The following is a 21,846-nucleotide window of genomic DNA, read 5'->3' as shown; positions in this document are numbered from 1 at the left end:
GGGGGGACCAAGGCAGGGAGGGTTTGGGGTCGCAGCAGAGACGGGATGAGAGGGAGATGGGGTGGGGATGAGGACCGCATCAGTGGCTTGAGGAGGGAGTGGTGAGGGAGGCAGGAGTCAGGGATGATGGAACAATTTTTATAGTGTGGTACTGAGAGCCATTTAACCAAACTGCAAAACCTGTATTTAATGGAAACCACTTCGATCCAAGGAGTGTCCCAGCACCAGTGCAGGGGCGGGACCCCGGAGAGGTTCCCTGGGATGTTCACACCTACTCTCCGGGCTGCTGTTTATTGTCGTCCATGCCCCCAAAGGGGGGCGCCCAGCGGAGCGGGCGGGAGGAAGCGGAACTGGCCCTCCGTGGGTGCCTGGTGTGGGCTGCCCAGCTGCTGGGGTGGCAGGAGAGTGAGGCCACCCCATGTTCTGCAAGGGAGCGTGCATGTGTGTGTGTGTGTGTGGGGGGGGGGGGAGGCTAAGGGCCCGCACCCTGGGCTGGCGAGGCGCTGCCAAGGCAGGTAGCAGCAATTCTCGCGCCCCCCACCCCCTTCTCCCGGGGAGCCGAGCGGCTCCGCTCCGGGGGCAAGTACCGCCGCACCGCTGCTCCGGAGCTTGAGCCGGCCAGGGGGGAGGGTGTGTGCGCGCCGGGGGAGGTGGGGGCAGGATTAGAGGGAAGCGGCGGCCCCGCCCTCCCCCTTCACACTGGGATAGAGCCGAGGGGGAGATGGCCCGGGAGAGGCGGCATTGGCACCATGACATTACCCAGCCTGCTGGTGGCTCTGATTTTAGGGACGACCCCCGCAGCGGGCAGCTTTGACGCGGCCTCTCTTAACCCTCCCCTTGCCCCTGCTCGCGGCCCGCAGCATCCCCGCTCGCGCCACGCCGCGCCGGCCCCCCAGCACCGGCCCGGCTGCCCGGGGGGCGAAGGGCCAGGGGGGCGCTTTGTCAACGTGACCGAGTTCGGCGCCGAGTGCCTGCCCTGGGCGGAGGTGCCCGCTTTCCTGCAGAAGACCCCGCAGGGGAAGGGGCTGCGGGGCCAGCACAACTTCTGCAGGAACCCCGACGGCAGGAGCAGACCCTGGTGCTTCTACCGGAACAGCCGGGGCCGGGTGGACTGGGGCTACTGTGACTGCAGACAAGGTGAGCGAGCGTGCGCGCGTGAGGCGGGGGGGGAGAAGCGCTGCACGGGCAGCAGCGGGCACGCGGGCTCCAGCCTGTCCTCAGCCGGATACCTGTGGAGGCGGCTGCATCCATTGCGTGGGTGGTGGGTGCGTGCTGCTTGCAGCTGGGTGTATTGCGCGCCTGTCGAGATGGCTGGGCGCGTGGGTTGATTGCGCGCCGAGGGGTGGGGGTGCGTGTAGCGGCTGCTTGTGTGCTGGCTCCGCCGTGTCCTGTGTGTGTCCCTTTGGTTGCTATGCGTGAGTGTGTTGGCTGCTGTGTGTTTTGTCTGGGTTGGTGTGTGTGGTTGAGATGGGTAGGTTGTGTGCTGAGCTGTTCATGTGCCCGCGCTGGGCTGTGCTGGTGTATTGAACACGTTTCCCTAGGGGAAGGCTGTAACGAACTGGCTGTGCTATTACAGAATGTACACGTCTGAAGTGTGTGCAAGTGATCATTTCTGTAAAGGGGATTTTGGCAGAGCCATATTTCACTAGAAGGGAATTTTGTACAGATAGATAATGACTTTCCTTCGGTGAGTCTTAGCTGAGCTGAACTTCATTTTCACTTCACTGTAGAAGTGGGTGAGGTTAACACCAATTTCCCTGCTAACAGACCTTTCAGGGAACAGGACATTGAAAAACATATATCTCTTAAAAAAAAAAAAAACAGCATGTTTTTAACCTTTTAAGGTAATAGTACATTTGTTTTGCAGCATAAGGGTCCCCTTTTCTGGTAATATATTTTTTACACTGTTTGAACTGAAAAGTTGTATCAAGTATACCACTAATTCAATTTACAATAATCTCCTTTTTGCACTTTGGTGCACTTCTCTGGAAATTTGCTAAGCAAAATAGGAAGCGATTGTTTTAATCAGGCAGTTTGCAGCTATTCTCTTTCAATTTGTTTTTTAAGTCTTGGGAAAATTGGGTGTACAAGTTAATGCTTCTGCTTGACAACTTGTATGTGTGTAAACAGCCCAGAGGGCCAGATATTGCATGCACTTATTTACTCACAAAACTCCCATTGGTTTTAATGGGAGTTTTGCCTGAGTGAGGACTGAGGAGGGATTTCAGCAGTAGATCAGCCATAAATGTCACCGCCCCTAGGAGCATTCCAGGGGGTCAAATTTGTACATGGATAATCTGATCTTTAATTATTTCCCTAGCTGTAAACATTTCTTTCTAGATCAGGCAAGTCTGCCTTTTGTTTACATCTATTTTCCCCAAAAATAAGTTTAAACTTTTGTAAAGAAATAAAATAAAAAAGTTAGGAGACCTGTTGTTGTACAAGTTCCCTTTCATGTATTTTGTAACATCATAGTGTAGGTACAGGAGTATATTTTTTTATTTGATTTTGTTTACTTCGGTTTTCTTATACTTTTCTTTCTTTTTTAAGGATTGATTTCCTTTTCAGATCCTACAACAATAGTAGTTGGGAGTGCTTTTCTCTCTTTTTCAACAATAATTGCAGTGTGTGTGTGTGAGAGGTTGGGAATGAGAAAGAGACGGTGATGTGAATTATGAGATAATTATACCTTTTGCTATGATGCATAATGTGAAATGTATGTGGAGAATAACAGCTACATTGTTTGTTTATACATAAATAAGTGATGGACTCCCTTCATTCACCTATTTGAAATTTGTGTTCAAAATCAAACACTGTTTTCTGTACCCTTACTAGAAGATAGAAAGTGGTTATGTATTACAGGTGTTTCCTTGGGGAGAGTACCAGGCAGCTCATAAGGGAGTTGGGAGAGAATAAATAACTACTACACCCCTTATAATACAGTCCTAATTTTGATGAAGGGTTTGCATGTTGGCCTTTGTATTTATTTTTTCATTTTAATAGTTCTTTTCCCAATATTTCAATCTGGTTCCCAATGGTCTTTGTGAGCATCTTAGACCAACAGAGTCCGGAGTTTTTAATGTGTCAGATTCTACAAAAATAACCAATCTGCTTCCATTTAGATCAATGGCAAAACTCCCTTTAAATTCAATGGGAGTTTTATTTCAGCAGAATGCTCTTAAAAGGACTGTAAGATTTGGTCTAAACTTGGCTTCTTCTCTGTTGATTTAAGCTACCACTTTACAAAAAGGAAATTTATGTCTAGTACCAGTCAAGATAAAAGACATAGCTATTCGTTAGTAGCTAACTCTTTTCTGATTCTTTTGAAATTAATAGCAAACTCCCATTAATTCTAATGGGACAAGTGTCTAAAGCCTTCGTCAAAGAAATACCAAAAATTCTAGGCAGTGTGTTCAGAATGTGTCTGATGAAACATGGCAACAAGTCAGCCCCACTTTCTATAAAGACTAATATAACACTGACTCAAAATAAATAGTTTTCCATAAAAAGAAAAAGAAAGCTATGTCAAAGATGTGATTTACATGAATAAAAGGCAGAATGTTCAGAGTTAATCTCACTCAGTCTATCACTCACAGTGCACATGTGGTATGGAAGCTCATGCGTAGTTTTTTTTTAAATTATTTTTTACAGGACTCAACATTTATTTAAAAAACCCAAAGTCACAAACAAAACCATGGTGTAATAGTGAGGCTCTTCAACAGCCAGGCAACACCCCAGGTACAGCAAGAACTAAGACTCTGCAGGACTGACTGAGCTAAGGGCCAGGAGTGCAGACAAGCACTTGCAAGTGACCAGTAAGATCTTGCTTTGCTTCTCTAAGTTATACCAGCAACAATGCTTTAGAGGAGCAGACAAGATTGTAAATTACGTATTTTAAACTCCTGTCCCTACTCTAGAGCTGCACAAGCAGCCAGGAGGCCTTTGATGGCTGTTGTATTTCTCAGACGTCTGTGCTCTAGAGCAACCTCAGCTGTAATGACAACTGGAGGCAGAAGTCTGAGCTTGACATGCTGCACTTAATCTTAGTGAGAAATCCTGCAGAGTTGGCCACTATTTTCTTGCTGCCCTGTATCAGGACAGAATAGCCATTCCAGCCCAGAAGATATAAGGAATGAACAATTGTTAAACAGCCGATCTCAGGGGGATTGTCTTTTGCTGAAACTTGGCTTCCACTCCACATCCCCATCCAAAGGGCCAGGACAGGACTAACTGCAGAGGGACACAGCCCCTCTGTGTGCTAGGACAGATTAGGCAATTAGTAGATTATAGTCTGGTGATTGGTTTTCTGCATCTGAATGATCTTGCCAAAGCCACCTCTTCCCACATCATAGTCTGTCCGGTACTCGTCTCGCACCTGTCCTCCAGTCTTTCCTCTCCCAAATTGTCATCCCTCCTTAAACCCTGCATCCCAGTCAGTCCTGATGATCCGGTGTCCAGTTGGGTGCCACTGATAAACCTCATTGCATGCTCAGCATCTGCTCTTGTGTAATATTCCACAAAGCAGAAGCCACAAGGTACCTGCAATAGCTAGACACTATGGGATATGTAAAGCCTTACTCTGAGTTTTTGGCTTTAAGTTTGTCTTATCCTTAATGTTAATAGGACAGACCTTTTGTGCATGTGTGTGTGCACTTAACTGCTTTATGTTTTAACATTAGTCAAACAAAAAAAATCTCATTTAAATTGTGCTTTGTCTGATCAGTGTAATCCCAGTTTTTATAATTTAAAATATTTATTTAATTTCCTTCCTTCTGAATTGATAAACATTTGGATGTTACTTACTTTTTGAAAGCAACCTAACAAAAAAAGTGTTCATGATTAGCTAAAGAAACCATAAATTAAAATAAATGACTACAATACTACCCTGTCAAAATACTTAATAAGAAAATGTTAATATAAACAATGTTATGGTTGTACAACATAAAACTGCTCTAATGTCTTTCGTTTGAGAATCTCAGAGAGAGGTGTTCTTTCGCCTCCATTTTTCAAATGGGGAAAACAGGTCAGAGAGGTTAAGTGACTTACTCAAGATTGCATATATTAGTGGCAGAGTTGGAAATAAATTCCAGGTCTACAGAATTTCAGGGCCTGATTTTCTTCTCATTTATACCAGTTGTGTCAGAGTAACTACAATAAAGCCCGTTGAGTTACCACCACTTTATACATTTGTGAGAGCACGATTAAGCCTCTGGCTGATCAGTGTATACTTCCTCCCTGTAATTTTATAGTCTATAAATTTGAGGAATTTAAATAAAAAAAGCATGGGTTAAAAATTATACCTGAAAGTTACATTTCTCTCTCAGACAGAAGCAACTCCTTTGGAGCCATTCTGATTACAGTTCTACACTATCCCCTGATTATCCAATTAGCTAGATAACTGCAGCTCCATTACATGCCTATCATTTCAATTTATTTTTAAAGGAGTCTTCAGCCATTAATCATTGACATGATGAACTGTAGTGCTACAAAGAACTATTTCAACTAATACATTCAGTATTTAGAAATCTTCCATCTTAAAGATCCCTGAATGTGCAGTAAGACTGTATACTAAAATCCCTTGCTAGTTCTTGAAAAAGTAGTTCTCATAGATGCACAATATCCATTTTTTCCCCAAGGGTAAACTACTTGGATTAGATCATCATTTTAGACTGAGTTTAATGCTCATGAAAATGAGGTATTAATAGCATTGGCTACAGGGAGACATAGTCTGATCCAGTACCCACTGACATCAATGAGAGTCTTTCCATTGACTTTAGCAGACATTGGATCAGGTCCTCAGCACACCTTGAAGTCAATGAAAAGATTCCCATTGACTCCAGTGGATGTTTGATTGGGCCCATAACATAAGCAGTTCTTGCACTAACATCCCCATACAGACCAGTCAATGCAGTTCAGTCCTTAATTAGGACAGGCCCAGTTTTGCAAGTCCTGGATCATTCTCTAACTTTGCTGAATTACTGAAGGGGGTTAAATGGTGTGGAAAAATGACCATTACATACAAGGATAAGACCACTAAACTAATTTTCAGTTTGGATCTAACTAGCAATTGATCCCAGGCCTTCAGGGATGAAAGACTAGTGCAATGACTTTCCAGGGCACTACCCACTCCAACGTTTGACTTTAAAACATATGTTTTTAACAGTTCATTAAGTACTAGCCCACAGTGTGTTGTATAGTATATCCCAAAATGTAAATGAAAATACAGATGTTACATGCTTGCATATGATTGCAAACTTAAGATATTTCTTGTGCTTTGCTCTACCATTGTAACTTCAGAACAGCTAGCACCAGAACTAAGGGTATCAAGTATCAGCCTCCATCCTGCTTCTCAAAAATAGATTTACATCCAAGTTACAAACCTTTGAACATAGTAGCAGTCTAGAAAGGAAATGCTGGCACGCCTTTAGCTAACACCATAAACACGTCTGCTGTAAAATTTGCACATAAGCAATTGGAAGTGATCCACATCTCATTTGATTCAAATAGAATCTATCCTGACACTTGTTCTTGGTGAGATGTAGAATACAGACAGCTAGAATCTTTGGATTTAGGAGCAAACTAACAAGAGGGGCAAGTGGGACAATCATACTGTTTATACAAGCTGCAAGAAACATGAAGCCCATCTGTTTTTTAGAGTTAATTAAAAGTTGGTTGAGAGTTTTTTCCCTGTGTCTCATCCTGAGCCTATGTGGCAGGTGTTGCAGAGCAAGTCTCAGCAATAGCTGAACAGATACCCTTACTTGCATTTAGAAGCAAACCCAACCTGGTTTAAACGGTAACACCAGCTATGAAACCCATCTGACTTGGGGCAGATCCCAGAGCAACTAAAATTACCAAACTGTATATAAACACAATTGACTGTCAGTAACCTTGGATGAAACTGATTGAGAAACACAATACAAATTTCAGAGTAACAGCCGTGTTAGTCTGTATTCGCAAAAAGAAAAGGAGTATTTGTGGCACCTTACAGACTAACCAATTTATTTGAGCATAAGCTTTCGTGAGCTACAGCTCACTTCATCGGATGTTTTTCCTCGGTAATATAAAACATGTAGAAGTGAAAGGGAGTTTCTGTTGAGAGAGTAGGTTTATAGTCCTGTATATGTGATTTTTCTGATCCTCTTTCTCCATTCTGAACTAGATTAAGGCAGTCTGAGGTCCTAGAGATACACGAGGACTTGCACCCCGACCCCTCTCCTACGCAGTAGCCCTGGCCTTGTGCCTCTTCCCCATGCCATGGGGCTTTCTCCCTTCCCAGACAGGCAGAGCCCCATTTCTTCCTCCCAAGATTGGCAACAAAGTCTCCCTTCCCTTGAGAGCATAGGGGGTGGCAGCACAGGTCCACTCTCCCACACACAGAGGCTGGGCGTTAAACTACTTAGGGAAAGAGCAGACTCGCAGTACTCTTCTCCTACCATGCACAGAGTCCTCTACCGGGGTAGTGTTGATGGGGCTCCTTAGAACAGTGTCTTGGTGATAACACTCAATCGAGATGCACCTCTTAGAGCACTGTCTCAGGCAACCTGCAGACTCAGGGAGATTATCACTGTATCAGTTATGTTCAGGCAACATTATCAAGCTTTTCTTTGCAACTAACAGAGCTAGAAACTTACTTTTAAGTAAATGAAACAGATTCTGATTAGATCACTTCACTCCAGAAGCATGGAGCATTTACATCTTCATCCAGCCCCGTTTCCACTGTTACTTTTGACTTGGTTATTTTTGCATCTGCAGTTGTTAATCCACATAGTTTTGTATGAAGAAAGCTTGTTAAAGATGTGGTAGAGGTGGATTTGAGTCTGCTTCAATGTCTTTCACTTAACACCTTTAGTCAGAAAGGATTATCTGTATCCTTTGAAACTACTGGTTGGAGATGGGGCATGGATAATAGACGGGGAGAAGCAGAAGTTCCAGTGTGTGTTCCTGACTTCTGAGAAGCCACTCTAGGCAATGGTCAGGACTCAGTGGGTTCTGAGACGGTGTGTATGATGGATACGATGGTAGAAGAAACAAGCAGTAGTTCTTTGTGGCATGCTTCCTTTAGTGCTGGTCAACTTTTTTTGTTTTACTTTGTTGAAATTTTCCTGAAAAAATTAAAAAAACAACAACACCATTTTAAAATTGAGTCTACTCTCCCGCTAACCCAGCAGTTTGGGCAGAAATCCACACATGAGTTAATGCTACTTTACCAGAGGTAACTCTAGTCCAGAGCCCGAATCCCCTCCAGAGAGGGGATAGTCACAGCTGCCAGGGATGCAGCCAATGGGCTTGGCTTCTATGGCGGCTTTGCTCTAGGGTCTTGGGGAACCTTGCTGTAGCTCACAAAAGCTTATGCTCAAATAAATTGGTTAGTCTCTAAGGTGCCACAAGTACTCCTTTTCTTTTTGTGAATACAGACTAACACGGCTGCTACTCTGAAACTTTCTTTATAGTGTAGACTAGGGAAGAGGAAGGTTAGACCTGGGCACGTGAACCCTTAGTTAGTGAGCTGTGTCTCTCTCTTTCACTTCTATAAGGTCACAAACTTTCTTCCTTGTGGAAAGAATGAGTAGAAGAATGAGTAGTTTGTGCAGGGTAGGGAATAGTTTCTTCCTATTGGTTCTCCACTTCTGTGCATGCTGAAGAAGCAGGAAAGTTGTAACCCCTTCATACATATCTTGACTAGCACCTCATGACATTCTCATTTCTTCCCATATGTTTTCAGGAGGTAAGGGATGTGACCAGACATGGGAGCTCATGCAGGATTTATGAAATTTATTTCTAAAAAGGCCCAATCCTGCCATTTATTCTCAGGAAAAAAAACAGTGATTTTTACTTGAATTTATGATAGCAAGACTGGATCATAACATTATCTCTTTAACTATTTCCACAAATTTGGGCGAAAGTTTACATTTTGTAAAAACCAAGCTTTTATAAAACCTAAAACCAATGGAAGTGTTTCCACAATTGTTCAAGGTTCCAGTGGAATCTTAGGGCTTTAAGCAAACAAACGTACATTCCCCTGTTGCTTTCAGACCCAAGCACAGCAACACTGTGCAGACAGTGAAACTGTCTGTAAAAGTGAAATTGACTTATTTTCATTTTCAAGATGAAAATTGAAAAAACAGAATAGAGAAACGTAAATGGGACTTTTAAATTTAAATTTTTCTTTTAAGGTACTATTAGTAACAGTTTTTGGGGGTTTAGGTTTACAATATATGACTCTTAAGGTGATGGTCTTTTAAATTGTTTTCTTGTAACTAAGAGTCTGATCCTGCTCTCATTAAAGTAAACAGATGTTTTCCTGTTGACTTAACAGAACCTGACTATGGCCCTAAATGCATGCACAGAATCACGTACACTCAGGAAAATATATCATGGACCATTTATTCTCTATAAGGGTATAGTAATGAATAGCTAATTAGCAATACGTTATGAACATATACTAGTGTGGATAAATGTAATTCCTTGTTCCACAGTGGTACATCATATATCTCATATTCAGAGACTAGGCCTATTACAAAATCAAGAGTTTTATGTATAGAAAAAAGAGCTGGACCAAAAAAATGTTTAAAAGATTGATGTGTTTATTTAAAGTTAGTTCTATTCCTTCATATAGAAATTACATATCACATTTTGTCATTTGTGTATTTTAAAACTATATGAATCCAGTGAGTCAAATTCAGAGTAGCAGTTGCCAGTGTTCCAGAATACTGCAACATGTTAAGTAAACTTTGGGGGAAGGTGTTTTAGTTCATTTGCAAACTGGTTTTATCCACTACATAATTATGACATGAGTCACATGATATATACTCACACATACTTTAGAGTGCATGAATAACATATGAAGTAAATACGGTACTGTATCACTTTACTTTTGTCAGATATTGTGCAAACAGACATCCTGTAAATAAAACTTTTGTAGAAGACTTGTAAAATGTGGAGAATTTATGAAATAAAATGGTGAATAAAGTGAGGGACCAATCCTCGCTCTTGTTTTATGCAGTGTTAGACAAGCAAAGGACTTCAGGTGTTAGGGCAAAATTCTCCAGTGTGCAGAGTTAATCTTGACTACTTTAGTCTACGCTCTGTTTATGAGTAGTCTCAGTGTTGCCAGTGGGAATTCTGTAGATGCAGAAAGAGCAGAATTGAAGTCAAGATCTGTCTTGTGGCTCTGAAAGGAGAATTTTACTCTTCAAGTATTTACTTATCCAGATAACAGAAAGGTCTTGCAATATTTATGCACGAAGCACTCTTACTGCTTACCATGGGAGTCCCACAGGATTGTGAAAGGAAAAAGATCATTGTACAAAAATAACCCTTTTATTTTTTAAGAGACAGACAACTATTAAAGCCCCCTTTTTGGTATGTCAGGAATCACTTTGTTCTAAATATTGCTGTCTTGTGATTAAAATAATAGTCTATCCAGAAGGGTTTTGGAAAGAACAGATATAGGAGATAAAATTCCAGTGTGTGTATCTGGCTATGTCTGTGTGTGAAGGGGAAGGCTATAAATGGAGTAAAATATTGATTCATCCAGATACATAGTAGAATCTTCCAAATTCTGTTCTTTCAGTGATTTTATATAGTATTGTTATAATTAAACTTTTACAAAATCATGTATTTTGTATAAAAGGATCACCTTATAAAATTTGATTTAATAAGCGGTACTTGTATATTACTGTATAACATTCTGTGAAAATAAGTCATGGGCAAAAAAATACACACATCAAGTCTGAGGTTAATGGACTTGAATTACTTGGGAATGGTTCACCTTCAGGGTTTTATAACCCTGGAGAACTGAATTAAAAACAGAACAGACTAGCAGTGAAATTTGTGGGGAAGGAACAAAAATTTAACCTAGCCATTATAATAAATAGAATGTCATTTTTTAAGCAAGGGGAAAAAAAATCTGAGTTGAAGAGGGCCTATGCTTTGCTATTAAATATAACAGAGCATAGGCATGTGGATCACTTGATATTTCATGCAATACCCATCCACGTTTTTTGATAACAACTGCAATATATTACCCTCTTGTCAAATTAGTAACATTTCTATGGACCATTCATTGTTTGCTCACCCTTTGTAGCATAACAAATATAACTGTGACTGTTTCACACTTCTGCTGTTGGTGCTTGAATTGCATGTTGCTATAGGGACTTTTTACGCTGCTGGAAAGAGAATTCTGTGGTATCTCATATAATACTATTCAATTTCTTGATTTTGTGCTCTGCGCTCTCAACCTGTATTTTGATGATATACACACAAGGACTGGAAAAGAATGTGTGTTATGATGATGTTTTTAGGTTGTTTTATTTGGAAATTTGATAGAGGCCTATAATGAATTTGTAAGAACTATATCAAGCGTTTGATGGCAAGTAAGAACAAATGCATTCTTTGGCCTGAAATAAACTGCTGGCATCCATGAAATGTATAATATTATGTGGGTCAGTACAGAAGCTATGCAATCCATGTGATTGTTTTATAATTCCTTTAAATCAGATGGAAGATAAAAATATACCACTTATGTACAATATTTTGTTTCCTTTTTTATAACATTGCCAATTATGTTGACAAAATTCATGTATAGACTATCATATTTATATTGATATGTACATATACTCTCTCTCTCTCTCCCCACATCTTTGATATTTTGGCTACAATGTTAGAATCAAGATGTTTCCTCATTAAATTGTTGTATGGAATGGGTTACCTCCTTTTGAGTCAACAGAAAGAAATTATTAGTGCTAATTAGAAGCAACCTCTTTAATGAACTTGAAGCAAATACATGAAAATATTTATAGCAAAGTGGAACTGAGACTGCATGTCCTTCAAATGGCACAAGTTAACTCAGTCATGGACAACAAATATCTTATTTAAATAATTTAAAATTATCGTATCTAGGGTCAGTGCGACTTCGAGGTGGCAAGAATGAGTTTGAAGGCACAGTTGAAGTTTATTTGAATGGAATTTGGGGAACAATCTGCAGCAGTCATTGGGACAATAATGATGCATCAGTCATATGTCGGCAGCTTGAGCTTGGGTAAGTTTTAGTCCCAGATCAAATTTACTAGCTTATTTGAATGTCATCTTTAAGAGCTCTGTGTTTGGTAGATATTTTTAAAATCCATTATGAATGGGATATTATTCTGGGAAAAAAAGTGTTGCTCTTAGGTGATGGCTTCATTCTCAATTGATAGTCTCTAAATGACAGAGAAAGTGGTACTTCCACTTAGCAAAGGTATTAGTAAGAGAGTTGGGAATGTGTACATAAAACCTTTATATGACTTCTTCAAAGAAATGGGTATTGTGTTACAGACTTTGCAGCTGAATCCATAACTATGTGTCCAATGCTATTAACATATTTGTGAAGCAATGCCACAAAATAACATTAGGCCTAAGTCTTAATATCTTTTCTCCCATGACCCAACTTTCAAACACTCACAACTGTTACTCCTCCGATGCGCCAAGCATTTGCTGCCTGAGGCAAGTTTAAAAAGTGCCCTCTACCCAGCAGTCCACAGTTACACAATAACTAGGTAGCAAGCATGTTGCAACCACTAATATTTGCTGCCTGAGGTGTTTACCAGTTCTGTCTTATATATTAAAGCTGGTTCTCCCCAGAATCCTTACCCCCAATTCTTGTAATGATTCAAAGGAGTTGCTATGAGAATCAACACATGGTTTTTAGGCTGCTTCTGGCATCTGAAGAGAATAAGAGGCAAAGATGGTAACCAGGTTTTCACACTGAAAACTGGGAAACTGATCATGAAAGGTTAGGACATGCAAGGACTGTTTCCATGGGAACTGGGGAGCAGTGCATGGGATAGCGAGTGAAGAGTGTCAAGCAACCCCCTTCTCTTCTTCCCTACCATGCTGTAGAGCTGATTCTCACATGCAAAGAAGGGATGTCTTGAGGACTTGTCTGAAGGAGGAAGCTCATTGGAAAGTCTGAGGGATGTTGTTAAGATGTGGGGAGACCCTTGATGCATACATACTAACAACAACCCTGCGAATTTAACATGCTCATCTGGTCAGTAGGTCCTTCAGGTCTCTAGGCTCAGGGGAATAAATACGGGGCCTGATTTTGACCTCATTGTACATGAGGTAAATCAGGAGAAGTGCCACTGAAGTCAGTGGAGCTATACCAATGTAAGTGAAGCCAGCATTGGGCAGAGCAATTTTTTGTAAAACCGGCAAGGTTTCCTAAACAGGCTCTAAATCTGGGATATTGCCAGTTTCCAGGGAAACGTGGTCTGTCACCTTAACAGTAATCCCCGACACCCATTCCAACAAAAGCTTTACAGGGAGTCATAATTAGTTTTTGGTGAAACTTGGTATTATTGCTACATAGGGCTTCACGTGACTAGCTGTTCTGTGTGTGTCTGCATCCCCTATCCTAAGGTTAATTTAAATGTTGACACAGCAAATCTTTTGAGAGACTTTCTCTGAACATCAGATTTGTAATGAAAGCTGTAAGCAAGCAAGTTTTGCATGGTTTCAAGTTTTCATGGAGAAAGTTTATAGAATTCTAGTCATGTTGCACAGGTTGAGAAGCCCTGAATTAGGCTAATACTTCAGCACTCCTGTTGTCCCCAGGACTTTCTGGGCCTGGCAAGCAGCAGTTAATTTCTGAATAGACAAATACAGAAATATCTATTCTACCAGATGCCTGCAGGAAATAGAAATAGAAAACAAAATGTTTTGTCAATACTCCAAATTTATTTGCGGGGGAGGGCATGTGTATATTTAACTTTCACTACCTGTAAAGTTATCTCTGACAGAGACAGGAGAATGACTGTCTAAATTACGGGATCTGACAGGCAGGTGTAACTATCAGATCAGACTCAGTAGATTGCCATAAATATTCCCTAGTGGTTTGATTAATTAAATAATAACTTTCAGGATATTTTCTGGGGATAAATTACACAGCTAGGAAGAATTGAACTGAACGCCACTAACCGTAACCAGTCGTTTATCTCTAGGAGCCTATATAGATGATGTAATTATTATAAGATGAAAATGGGGGAGGGGTGTGGTGGTGAGAAATGCTTATAAGTGTATGGATTTTTTTGTCAAGGATAATGCAATTTAAGCTGTTAGAGAATCAATGCCCTGGCATTAGCCAATCAAATTACTTGAATCATCTCAGCATCCCATTCAGTTTACAGTTTCATAGTAACTCACAAAATATGGTGGCTTTTTGCCTTTCTGACATTGTTTCAGCTATACATCAAATGTCCTTTTGTTTGCTACAGGCTCTAGGTGTTAGTGTGAAATATTTGCGCTCTGACGTTTCTGGTGATTATTCCACTCTTAAGAGTGCCAGTCAGAACTGAATCTAAGCTGTTTTGGAATGTCTTAATATTAATCTGCGTACACCAAGCCAATTTATAAAAATATGCAGATTAGAGGAGATAAAAGTTCAGCCCATCTGGAGGCTGTGATTTTGCTTATGGTTTTAGCTGCCTACATGCAATATTTCTTTATCCTGTTTTCATTTTAACTTATTCCTACCTTCAGCACTTCAAGTATTTTGGTTGTATAGGATCCTTATCAGCAAGGAAAGTTTAGTGATGGTGTAAATGTCAGAACCATTTAAACAAGGATAACTAAAAAGAAGAATCCGTGCAAACAGGAGTGGAAAACAATGTATGCTTATGTTGTCATGGCACAAACTTTGGGCCAAATGCTAAGAGGTAAAATTGTGGGTATTCCTCAAGTGCCCAGCACCTCTACACATTTGGTCCTCTGACCTTACATGGTCTGCTTTTTTCTTGTTTGCAAAGTTCATTTAATTATGGGACAAATCCGGGGCACCCTGTGTAGGCACATAAAGGACAAAAGTGGCTTTGGGTATGTCTACACTGCAGCTGGGAGCGAGCCTGAGCTCAGGAGGCTACCCCAAGCCTCAATGTCCACCCTGCTAGTTTTAGAATATTAACTCAAGCTGAGCTAGTGCAAGTCTGTCTATCCAGGCTGGAAGGGTTGTTCCCAGCTGCAGTGTAGACATACCCTTAAAAACTGTGTTAGCTGTATAGTGGAATAAGAGCACTGGAGGTCTCATGTAGGGAAGTTGCCCTTTTGTGGCCTGTGGAAGAGATCTCTGTGGTTGGTCTCTGCCACTCAGCATACAGAAGAGGGGAGTGTGATTGGGTCAGAGGTTATGCAGACCCAATTGGTCCATGTGCAGGTTTGGCTCCACTATACCAATTCATCTTATACTGGAGTGGGGAAAAAACAGGCTACATTTGGTGTTCCTTTTCAGATCCTGTATTAGTGTGAGGGCGCAAATGCATGAACATCCTGACTGACTGCAGACAAGGATTCTGCCCTGCAACTTTTTCTTGCTGAGCAAAACCCTTTTCCTGAACCCCAGGATTTGGCCCCCCATGTATTTTTGAGCAGGCATCTCAAACAAATATTTTGCAACTCTTTTCCCTAATATCCAATACTGATCTTTTCTTCTACAGCAAAAGAGGTACAGCAAAGCATACGCCATTTTCTGGACTGGGCCTTATCCCTGTTTATTGGAGTGATGTACGTTGCCATGGTGATGAAGAAAATATACTGCTGTGTGAAAAAGACATCTGGCAGGGTGGAACATGTCCTCAAAAAATGGCAGCTGCCGTCATGTGTAGCTTTTCCCATGGTAAAAGTATATAATTTTTGATTAACTTTTTGCCTTATTTGAAGTGTCATAATGTACACGATTACATTAATAAACAATCCTAGTTTAATTTCCTCTTCCAAGAAAAGATCTAAAATAAAATGTAACATAATATCATTCACTTTTTAAAAGTCCTTTCACATTGTGAGAGCAGCAAATAGCTAATTGTTGCTTTAAAACACAGGCTGTGAGGAAGGGTCAGTTGTGCAGCAATGAGGATCCCAGAGGGAATTCTGTTTGAATTAGCCAGAATTCCTCCAAAGCAGAGGGGCAGGGGGTCTAGGGCAGCTGCAGATGCTGGAGTGAGTTTGTCACTCTTGGAAAGGGTGCAGTGTGCTCTCTGCTTCCACATGCAGCAGCTCCCCTGGGCTCTGTGATGGGTGTTGGGGGGGCCATGATTCCATCCTCACCTTACTCTCTTTGAGGAATTAACACCACTGGCACTAGATTAGAGCTGTGATTGTAGATGGCTCCTGCACAGGTTTACAAGGAAATGTAAGGCTTTGTACCCTCTCTTCCCCATTTCTACCTTATGGCCCATGCAGGGAAGGACACATTTTTGCCCAAGTTCCTATGGAGGCTATTTTGATATTTTAAAATGTTCAAAGAGTAAGTGATCAAGTTGTTTTGGTCATACTTACCTTCACAGTTGTACAGGAAATGGAGGCAGTATTCCAGTTAATTTAGGAAACACACTGGACCATTGAAGTAAGGGAAACGATGTTATACTGAAGGCCAAATGGGAATTTTGCCATTGAGTTCAATAGGATCAAGATTTAACTCCTAGTGTACATTCTACATAAACAGAGTTCTTCACTTTTGCTATCAGAGTGTATATGTTTGGGATCTGTAGGTAGTATGTGCCTCTTATTTTAAAAAAAATATTTTAAAATAGATGTATTACTTAAACAATTTAAATTTTTTCGCTTAATCTCAACTCCACCAAGTTAAGTGAACAGTTATATATTTGAAGAGAAATAATTTCCATAAGAGGTAGGTTATATCTGGCATTTAAGCAATTGTCTTCAGCCACACTTAAGGTCAAATTTTCAGCCTTGCTTTCATTAGGCCTTCTTTTTTTTTACCTGCATAACTGTGGCCTCAAATAACTGTGGATATAATTTAGGACTCTTGAATATTTAAGTACTTGACTGTGCCTGCAAGTCAGGTACATGAGTGTCCATGTGACATGAATGCATTAGCAAGAGTTGCTAGCACAAATAGGTCAGCCACAATTCAAACATTTGACCCTTATTATTTGCACAAAACAGAAAAGAAAGACTATACAAGTAGCTACAGTTTAAGTTTTGTAGATTCTTCAGTCTCTCCCCCCCACACACACACACACTATGGAGGTGCATTAAACTACTGATGTTTTATGTATGCATTTAGATTTAGAAAAGTCATTAGAGTGTATTGACAATCCCACTGTTTTTGGCAATATTCACACTTTGGCCGTCATTCAGCATTCCTGATGCAGATATAATTCCATTGATGTCAGTGTTGCATTGAATCATTTGTTGTGAAGTTTAAAGCTAGTGCAATTGAGAGTGAAGTTTCTTACATATTATTTCTAGGGCAGGTAAGCTTTCAATTTTCTGAGTTCGATAATACATGAAGAAATTAAAAATACGCATTTTGAAAGTCACACTACCTAGTTCACCAAGTTTCCCCTTCCATTGAAAGGAAGTTGACATTTCAACAGAAAGCCTCTTTGTTTTGCTTCGAGGGCTCATTTAGGCATATTGGAATAAAATAGCTTTGTCTGTTTTAAGTATGCTAGAAGATTGATTTATCATTCATAGTTTAGGGTAGTGGAAGTTACTTAGGTAAAGTTATTTGAAGTTGCTTGTGTTTTTTTCAGATTCTTGCCACCACTAGCCTTTCTCCGTAAGCTTCATCAGAAAAATCATCAGCTTTCATGGCCGGTGAAATGTTCAGAGGCATCTTCAGAAATTCCAAAATGCTCACTTTCAGCAGGCAAATAAATGAAAGATAACGGGGTAAAATTAATTTGCTGGAGAGTGTAAACTGAACTGAGTCACACTTTAGTCATCCAGACATTGGATACTGATATAATCTTCTAAAAAGTTACATCAAAATAGTTTAAGTGCATTATATAACTTTGTGTCATTTCCATCACCTTAGTTTCATGCTCAGATATTTAGCTGTTGAAAGGAAAACTGTACAGGAGTCACAGCAGGAGGGAACCTTGTGTCCCCAATTTGAGCAACAAGGAAGACTCACTGCAGAGAATGTTTAGGGGGAAAAATCCTCCTCAGTTAAAGTAATCCAGATAGAGTAACTTTTGATAGACTGACTATGGTAAAGACTGGGATCAGTGCCAGAAGACATTCTGGGTGAAATCCTGGCTTCACTGCATATCAGTGGGCATTTTACCATTGACTTTAGGGGAGCCAGGATTTCACCCTATGTGATCAAGACTCTGTGGAGTAAATGCTGCCTTACATACACGCAGTTCCACCGCCCCACCCCCTTCACTGAGGGCAGTATTTGTCGCTATAGCCCTAAAATTCAGCAAGCACTTAGGCACTTGCATAACTTTATGTGGGTGAGTTCTATGGGGCTACTCATCAGCGTAATATTATTCACCTGCCTAAGCGTTTGCAGATGGTGATCTTAAAAGCTTTTCTAACTAGTTCAATTTCAGGATTTTCATCTAGTTAAGAAGTTGCATAATACTTGACCAAAGCCAGGTGAAGCTGAGTGCTCTCCATTTGTGTATAGCTTTGAGTAACATTTTGGGAAATAAATGACCTTTTCCTCTGTTTTGTGTTTAACTGTAGCCTTTATTCCAGTCCGTCTGGCTGGCGGGAGCAATGCTCATGAAGGAAGAGTGGAAGTCTACCACACTGGCCAATGGGGAACTGTCTGTGATGACCAGTGGGATGATGCAGATGCTGAAGTTGTCTGTAGGCAGCTTGGCCTTGGGTTAGTTTTTCTAAATACATTTTGCTTCTAACAAAGAAGGAAAGCTAACAAACAGTACACAATGCTTTCAAAAGGAGAACATTTAAAAATTGCAATTACACTTTGAAACCACTAAAATTACAGATGGCACATTTATCAATGTCTGTAGTTAAAGAGGCCTGACACTTTCCATCATAATACCCTGTTTTCAGTTGCTTATAACTTAACCAAACTTCAGCAGTTTGAGCTGAAGTTTTCCACAATGGGGGACTGTTTCGGGGTGAAGATTTTTTTTCAGAAAATTTCATCAAAAACCCTTCAGTCATTTCCAGTCATGAGGTTAAGAAAAAATGTTTTGCTCATGTTAAAAAAATAAAATAAAATTGTACAACCATTTAATTAAAGGCCTAGCACCTCTTTACTTTGGAGCAGGAACTTGAATTTTGGCATGGGTGCTGCCCTGCCTTTTGCTATCCCTGTGAAAATCTGTCCAAATTTGGCCAAGTTATGAGCCTCTGGAATGTGTCCATTTGCACGTTTGCTAGAGATTTGTTAACATTTGGCAACTAAATTCTCTGAATATGCTGTCTTCATTGAGAATGATCCATCCCATGAATGCAGAGGGTGAGCAGTACTTTTTCTGCAGTTGTTCCTTCTGGCAGTCAGGAATGACTGTGGCTCTGGGCACATGAACTGAGAGCAGTGAGACGGTCTTCTGCCTGCTGATCCAAGCATTAGATTAGAATGCAAAGGGATGAGGAGCTGAACCTGGGGGAAAACAGGGTGGAGGGATTGAGATAAGAAACTGGAGGGATGGTGGTGGTGGACTGGGACAAAACAGAAGGGTGGGGAAAGACTGGGATGTGGAACCATGGGGGAATGGTGATTAGACAGGCTAGAATGAGGAGCTGAGGAGAGCAGTGCTGGAGGGAAACTGGGACTGGAACACAGATTGCAGGGGCCAGAGGCATAGGTCAGTGGTCACTAGAACACAGTGGCTCCAGAAACCTGGAATAGAACCCAGGATTTCTAAGTCTCCTGTCAGCAAATACCTAAGAAACCTGTAAGTAAAATATGTGTGTCATCTCCCTCTAGTGGCTGGCCCACATAGAGAATGACAACCTACTACTGCAATCAGTTACTTAGCTCAAGTGGCAGAAGTCTGGGTGGTGGATCTAAGAGGTCTAACCCTGCTGATCACTCATATGAGAATCAATAAGTTCCACATTTTTAAAAAAAAACTGATTTTTTTTTAAACTTGGGAAATTACATACTAAAGCTACATTAAAGAAAATTAAGGTGGCCAAGTGAAGCACTCAAAAATTAGAAAATATCAAAATTTAGGTTGCCTGTGTAACTTTGATTTAACCTAATTGTGCATGTGGATTAGGATACAGTCTTCAATTACTCGATCACACTATTTTTTCCCACAGGACCCCTATCTGATTCAATGGACAGAATGGATAGTGCTCATTGAATGGGTATCCTGCTCATTCAGTTTGTGGCCCCAGGCCTTACTTAGAGCATACCATTCAAGTTGTGCTCTGAATAGAGAATTATTCATTTCCTCATGAGCTTTTCTACGATGCTCAAATGTTACTGGGCTATTATCAGTAAGTTGGAAAAGCTAGTGAATTGCATTTAATATAGAGTGTCATTGGAAAGGGCTACTTGCAGTATCATTATTGTGTCTGGCAGGATTACATTAGGATTACAAAACCCAAGCTTTTGTTTAATTTCTATAGATTTTATTTCTGAGATGGACCTGATTTCCTTTTGTTTTCTGAGTAAAAGTGGATTAATAGGCTCACATGTGTTTGGATGGTGCTTAGACTTTTTGAAAAAAAGTCTACAGTTTTATATGATCTCAAAGGCTACATCTAGGGGAGTGTTCCCCGAGCTTGGGGAGACAGACTGATGCTAGCTCTGCTCAAGCTACTGCACTAAAAATAGCAGGATAAGCCAAGGAGAGCATGGGCAGCAGCTCAGACTAGCTGCCTGAGACCAAACCTGCCTGGATCCCCAAGTATGTATTCAGGCAGCTAGCCTGAGCTGCATTGCTATTTTGAGAAGAGCTAACATGTTGACTGTTTACCCAAGGTGGGAAGCACACTCCCAGAGATAGCATAGATATACCCAAAGAAGCAAGATGTCTTGACAGGTGTGCTCATTATCCCTGGACTGAAATTTTACCAACAGGGGCAGGCACAACAGTTACAAAACAGGGCAAACCATCCACATTTGCCTACAGTTAATCCAAATGGAAATGTGCTACAAAGTGTAAAATAACCCTCTCCACAATAGTGTCCCATGCTCTTTCAGTTTTGCTTTAGCATTATTAGAATATAAAACCTCAGAATATTAATCTTCTGGTGATAAGCAGAAACTACTGCTCATTTATTTCATGATTTGGTTTCCCCATATACTTTTTGATAAACACCAATTTGTTATGTCACTGGGATTTGTGGTCTCTACCACATTGGAAATCTAGAGTCTCATTAGAGTATAATAGACTTTGTTTTCACAGTCAGGAGTTGAAACATTATCTCCCTGATTTCTGAAGGCCTCTTAGCAGATAGTAAATTTCTCTCTCTTGCATGCCGTAGTCTCCATCTGCAGTGTAATGAGACCTACAAGAACCAGGAGATACTGGAAAAGGCTTTTTTATTACATGTGTGGTTAGCATGCTATGGAAATGTTACCCCATAAACTGAAGTCAGATAATTTATCACAGTTATCCCAGTCCAGCAGTTAGGACCTGTGAGAGTCTGGGGCTGCTCTCCTTCTGGCCTCTATATCTTGCCTACCTTTTACAATTGCAAAGCAAGGACAGTTCATTAAAATTGAAATATCATCTAAAATTTAACTCCTAATTTAATTTTTTAAAAGAAAGGTTGAAGACCTTTTAATATTGGTGAAGTTGACTGGGAGATGAAAGCAAGATGTTAACAAGGCTTCTTGGAAAGTCAAGAGATGAGATTTTATATCATGTTAAAATTGTAAAGGTGGCAGGAGGGGAATTCAAGCACAAATCTAATTTTCTTACCCTGTCATTTTGTGAAGTCTTCTGGATGAGTGTATTTTCAAAGTAAGGAAACTATTTTTTGATTCTTGATAATGGAATTGCAGAGTTTCCTATCTTATTAAATATATGTAATTGTCTATATGGAGTGGTTCCCATGCATACAATCTTATTACATGATTTTGTAATGTATCACACCACTGTCCCCACCCTGCCATGTTAA

At 40.6% G+C, this 21,846-nt stretch overlaps 1 protein-coding gene across 1 annotated transcript in view; it reads left to right on the top strand.

Annotated features, from left to right (window-relative positions):
- Positions 1-749: 749 nt before the first annotated feature.
- Positions 750-21,846, top strand: part of PRSS12 (serine protease 12) — a 60,528-nt gene continuing 39,431 nt past the window's right edge. The window contains exons 1-4 of the mRNA XM_077814416.1: positions 750-1,137; positions 11,905-12,043; positions 15,474-15,652; positions 18,478-18,622. Coding sequence (XP_077670542.1) covers positions 750-1,137; positions 11,905-12,043; positions 15,474-15,652; positions 18,478-18,622 — 851 coding nt within the window. The remainder of the gene's footprint in view (positions 1,138-11,904; positions 12,044-15,473; positions 15,653-18,477; positions 18,623-21,846) is intronic.

The sequence above is a fragment of the Eretmochelys imbricata genome, chromosome 4 (genome assembly GCF_965152235.1).
Source record: "Eretmochelys imbricata isolate rEreImb1 chromosome 4, rEreImb1.hap1, whole genome shotgun sequence".
NCBI lineage: Eukaryota > Metazoa > Chordata > Testudines > Cheloniidae > Eretmochelys > Eretmochelys imbricata.
Note: the sequence above shows the minus strand (reverse complement) of the source record. Positions and strands in the feature narration are given on the sequence as shown.